Below are 6000 nucleotides of genomic sequence, written 5' to 3'. Positions count from 1 at the left end.
ATATAAGATGCTACATGCCAATCAACCCCAAATACTACAAAATACATTTAATTTATAAATAACAATGTGCATGGTTGGGGTTAACGAGTAGCTCATCCATGTGCTTGGTTCTGATTTGATGAAAACTAATTCTCTTAATAACCTGCCTCAAAAAACAATTTGGCAATTGAGATTGGCTATTAAAAACCACATAACTGGCTGTTTGGATGGTTTGCTTGTAACTGTGTAATTAATGCATTTGATTCCGGTTGGATCAGAATTTTGCTCATACCCATTTTTTCTGAATTGTTAAGGTAGCTCTTCCACAAGAATTTTTTTCTGCTGTAGATAACTTGCATTTCATTGCAGGTTTCTGGGGTGTATTGATTGGAAAGTAATAGTGGCTCATTTCAAAAAGCTATCAAATTTGTGGGATACTCAGCTTCAGAACATGTGCAAGCATACTCTCATGTTAAATATTTTTATGGATCTGTCCAAAGAGTTCTCTTAGAGATTGCAAGTTCTTGCAATCCATACTACTAAACGGAATTGCTTCTGGGGATATTGTGCAACAAGTGGATTTAAAGAACTAATAAAATTTAGAATAGATGAGTGTGATGCAACTAATTGCAGAAGAGATGTTGACTGCCCTACAGAAAGAATTTGGCATCCAAGCTTCCTAACTAATTAAACCTCCTAAAACCTTCTGTAATATTATCAATGAATCCAATACATCATGGATAACTATTTAGCATGCACCCAAATGTGCAATATTGTACACGGACAAAAGATTTGCAGATTAATAGCATTGATCAGCAGTCAACAAGAAAGTTTTCTAGATTACATTTATTTAATTTCCCTGGAAAATTAATTGTAAACGGTACCTTCCAACTCAGTAAAGTTAACTATCAATGAGCAATCTTCTAGCCCTACCTAAAAGGCCAATATTGGTCAAGAATAGTATTATGTCCATGTTTTTTCATTCAAGTCGCATGAGTTAATATTGCTTCCACTCTATCAATAGAAGCATATAAACGCCCCAAATTCATCCCAATAATTGGCTCACCCGTGCCCATTGCCCTGCAGAATACAAGCATCCAAATAAAACTGTTCTAAGTAGAAGGTGATAATATGCTCAGCATCTCACCAAATCACCACAATAAATTAAAAAGATAATATAGTTCATACATCTCCAGCAACTTACCCATGGATATCGGGAAGAACATATTCTGCATTCCATCCAATACGGACATCAAATCCAGGAAATATGGGCAGCAATGCCTTATGTCGAATCTGTGAGATTCCATCTCCCCCAAGTGATGTTGTGAGTTTCCATTTCCAGCCTGCACTGTGGTCATGAAAACTATAACCCATACCAACCTGAAATAAAGGGACCAATCAAGTACAGTTAATAGTTGCAGACCATGTTAAGTGCTTCGCAACAGACTATCCACTATTCACCATAGTTCACCCATTATAATCTTTTCAAAGTTCATTTCTAAATTATAAAAATAGACAGAGAAACATAATCAATATGACAGTCCTTATCTTTAATCATGCTAATGATTGTTGAGACTAAACCTTTTAAGAATTTAAAGACACCAGCAAAAAAATTTAAATACACCAACTAAAAGAATGAGGTTATCCATATCAAAGTTCAACTTCAGGCAAAAGGATCACTATCAAACCCTTGGACAAGGAGGATAAAAGACATGGATAATGGTTTGGCAACCAAGAATGATATGGTATTAGAATTAATAGAGAAGTCCCAAGCAGAAATATGCAAGAACAGTAAGACAATCCCATTAATAACTTTCACAGTTTTCTAATTGAAAGCGTATAGAATTCACAATTATCTTGTGGAAAGCCTATATAAAAATTTAAATAAATTAGTAATCAATTAGTTCTGAACCTATATCTTTCTATTAGTTAGAACGTTCTTCCCATTTGCTAATTTAATTAAATACAAGAATGAATAGAATTAGATATAAGATTTCAGAATTTACTCTGTGTTACCAAAAAAAGACAAAACACATTTACTGAAGAGAAAGATTGCAAGAAAACTTATGGAAATGGAAGAAAAGTGCCATCCCTTAAGCTGCCGGCAAACTCCATAGCCAAACAGGTCTCAGCAGGCATTGAAACTAAGTAAATTGTATCTTATGCCATCACAATGAATTTCAAAACAGATTTATTAAATTCTTAACCTTCAAAGGTACAAAAACTAATGAAACACCATCCAACAATTATTTCAGTATTAAATAACTCCGTATTGTCAATAAGCAAATGACCATATCACTAATTGAACAAACTCAATAAGAATGAATACAATATGGTGAACCCATCCAAGAAAGAAAGACGCAAACCTGGAGATTTAAATATTTACCAATCGGAATTTTATTTGTGAGCAAACGTACATCACCAATTTTAGGCTCATAAATGAATTTCCATTTCCTCTCTGGCATTAGGGGCTTAAACACCAGCTTTGTGTTGTATGAATTCTCCTGTGATTCATTGAACTGCAATATCCTTTATCAGCCAAAAGAAATGATCTTTTGAGAAAAATATTTAAGGCCTCGGAAATTCCATCAAGCCCACAAGAAATTAAAATACAGTTGAATGCACTTTCCGAAAATTTCATATTAACATCAAGGAAACCTGCATGGTTCAGTAGCACATGATCTGAACAAAGTATTACGAATGCAAATGTAGAGAGGAAATCAGCTCACTTAATTTTTTTTTTTGTAGAGAAAGAAAGAAAATAATGTCCACAAACAACCAATACAGTTCAACAGGGCTTGAAATTACAACCATTTAAAATACAGAACTAAAGTGAACCCTACTCTATGAAAGTAACTATACGGGAAAACACAAAACAAAAGCAGAAAATCAAAGAGTGTAAACAGAAAGTGGTTAAAACCCCTGAGCATAAGATCTAACTTCAGATAAACAACTTATGATGCCAGGAACTGAGGAGATCAAAATATAAAATGAAGAACTAATAGCAGCATTGATACATGAATACAGCAAAGCTCAAGAGAGGAGTCCACAGCATTGTTGGCAATGAAACCTGGGTAACTGTAGCCGAGACTCGGATATTACATAAAAATGACCCTGAAGTATGTCCTGAAGATAATATTTTTATCTGATTACAATGACAAATCACATATCTATATCCTTGTCGTCTATGTATGCTCTGTCCTAACTTCGTCACTGAGCTGAAGTATATACACACATTTCACTTCAAAATCGAGCCGTAAGTAATATATATAGTATATTCCCCCTTACTAAACAAGAGTCTCAAGCATTAAAAAATGCCTTCATTGCAACAAGCTCTGAACACTTCCACTGTCATCTGAAGGCCATGGTTATAACACGTTCTCTAGTTGCCTTTCCACAATTTACCACCGTGAAAGACCAATTGGTTGCTTAAGGGTAAACCAAAGATGATTGTTGATCTGAAATAATCAGAAGGTGGCCATGGATACGTCTATTTTGAACAGATAGAGTGATACTCTTTTCTGTCAGTTTGCTAGGTCATTGGTTCACAAGTTTGAGAGTTAAAAATGAAGTGAGCATACAATAAATCTTGTTTACTCATTCACTCTAGAAAAGTAAAATTGACACAACAAAGACATGCTACGAGAGCTTTAAAAAGCTTAAGCCACATAAAATGCACTCATTTACCCTAAGGTTTACTTGGTAGAACAACAAATTTGAAGGTTAAGAATTAAAATGTACAAAGCAGAATGATGCAAGCTTAAGACAAGTTATTGTAATCTCATTGAATCTATAGTTTTGGAATGGCTTTGATAAAGTTTAAGGAGTTCAAGATAATGTGCAATGAACCTGTTCTTCATGGGAGGAGCGAGATTAATCTGAAGTTAAGTCGTTTGTGGTAACACACTTACCAATAAATAAAAAGTGCTCATGATGAGGCAACACAAGATTGTGCCACATGACATGCACTTTTGCTGGCCCTAAGAGTACATTGGAATGATTATGCCACTCAGCATATGTTATCGATAATAAGAATAAATATTGCATTATTTAAATCATCAACTCTAATCTTGTATAACTGTGATATGCTTTGATTGATTAAGTTGTTATTCATGCAATTGAAGAACAGAACCAGTCAATATGCCTTTAGCTTTGTATCATTGAAACTTGAGTGCACTTTTGATATAGGAATATCAAAACTTATAAACAAGAAAAAGAAACACGCGCAAAATAGAATACAGCATTTGAATTGGATAATCCTTTATCAAGATAAAACTCCGAAGGCTGAGGGAATCCTCCTCTTGTTATGCAAAAGCACCTAGGGTGTATGAGGAATCTTGCATCACCCAAGAACATTGTTAATTTTTCAACAAGGCTAAAATGGCAGGGTTACTATTTTAGTAGGTTTGCATTGTGTGTGTGTGAGAATCTGAATCCTGGCCATAGATAGCAAGATGGGAAAATATAACTATTGGAGAGAGAATCATCTCAATATCTTGTATTGTTTAGCAGATATTAATGTTTCAAGGTTAGAAAATTGTACAAATTGAATTTTGCATCATTAAATGATCAAATGGGACCCCTTGATGAAGGTCTAACCAAATTATGCTCTTGGAAAAGCATGGTGCAGATCACTACCAAATCTTCATTTTTTTATAAAAGGGCTCAACTGTATTCCTGAATCAAAAGTTATGGCCTCAGAAGTTGTGCTACTCTAGGACGGAAAATAAAAAATAAAGTGAAATACTCTTACGAGCACCAAACCCCATTTTGGGCATATTCCATCCTGCGAAAAAGGAGTGAAAGCGATCATTCACAAAAAGAAGTTGCACTTTATAGAACATTCTAGGGTTGTTATACTCCAAAAATAAAGGAAAACAAGGGTTACAGACAACAATTCAGTAGTGTAGATTGTGGCTCCAACTTGCAAATTTATGTAATGAGAAAGCCCATGTGATTGTAACATATAATTTCTGAGTATTGCATTATAATAGAAAGTTATTTCCACCCTTCCAAAGTTTACTGTTATTCTCTGCTTATGGGTTATTTATGAGTGCTGCATGGTGTAGCCATTCATTAAGTGGTATCAAAGTAGGAATTCCTAAGTATGTAAATAACTCGCTGAATGTGAGGCAAATTGCACAAGCACTGTGATTGTGGGTCTGTGAAAAAAATGAGCATAATGCACTTACAAAGAAAACATAGTGGAAGAAACGATATTATAAAAGAGGGTTATAAAACCGTACAAAAAAAAGTTCAAGCACTGCAAGAGGAATTGCATAGAGTTGATGTTAGAGGAAGAGAGGAAAGTGAGAATGAACCAGAAAACGAGGAACACTTTGAAGCAGAGCAAGAAGTATGAAATCTTGATCATTTTCAAGATAGGAAAGAGGGAAAAGATTAAAGGTATCTACACATTTTGGAAATCCAAATCTGGGGGAATTGATCAATTGGATCAATGACATGTAGGAGTATTTTGAGAATGAAGGAGAGGATCTTAAGAAGGTCAAATTTACAAAGACCAAGCTAAGAGGTCATGCTATTATCTAGTGGAAATAAAGAAGTCTAGCCGGACTCAATAGAAGAGGAAAAGAGAAAACAACAAGATGGGATCTGACGATGGACAAGTTGTAGAGACAGTTCGTTCCCATGGATTGTGAGCTTGATTTGCCAAAGAAAATGCATATCTTGAAGCATGCAGGCAAATTTGTCAAAGAGTATGCAAAAGAGTTAAACGGTGATCAGAGCAGGTCATTCTAAGGCCAGCAAGGAGAAAGTTAACAGTAACATAAATTGATTTGAAGCCAAATATTCAAAATAGTTGAGTCTAGTAATAATGTCTACCATTGAATATGCATATCATTTTTATTTGAAGGTAGAAGAGATGTTGAATAGAAAGAAAGCAAAGAGCTGGCAGTCGTGGTGGAAAGACTAGTAGATAATCATATGGAGACTAAAATGAAGATCAAAAGAAGACAGAAGAATTTAGTAATAGCCAGAATCAAAGAGGAAATAATGCCT

General features: G+C 34.7%; 1 protein-coding gene across 7 annotated transcripts in view; it reads right to left on the bottom strand.

Moving 5' to 3' along the window:
* Positions 1-666: 666 nt before the first annotated feature.
* Positions 667-6000, bottom strand: part of ORG4 (OBP3-responsive protein 4 (ORG4)) — a 28084-nt gene continuing 22750 nt past the window's right edge. For 4 of the 7 annotated variants that reach the window (XM_089814635.1, XM_089814636.1, XM_089814638.1 and 1 more), the window contains 3 exons: positions 2346-2498; positions 1184-1359; positions 667-1059 (listed from right to left, as the gene is read on the bottom strand). In XM_089814635.1, the coding sequence (XP_089670761.1) occupies positions 963-1059; positions 1184-1359; positions 2346-2498 (426 nt within the window). In that variant the 3' untranslated portion in view covers positions 667-962. The remainder of the gene's footprint in view (positions 1060-1183; positions 1360-2345; positions 2499-6000) is intronic. The other 3 variants (XM_089814640.1, XM_089814642.1, XM_089814641.1) reach the window with 1 other exon arrangement.

Source organism: Cupressus sempervirens, chromosome 2 (assembly GCF_028749045.1).
Source record: "Cupressus sempervirens isolate cs-2001-9-10 chromosome 2, ASM2874904v1, whole genome shotgun sequence".
Classification (NCBI taxonomy): Eukaryota; Viridiplantae; Streptophyta; class Pinopsida; order Cupressales; family Cupressaceae; genus Cupressus; species Cupressus sempervirens.
The sequence above is the reverse complement of the archived record's forward strand: the minus strand, read 5'-3'. Positions and strand labels throughout refer to the sequence as shown.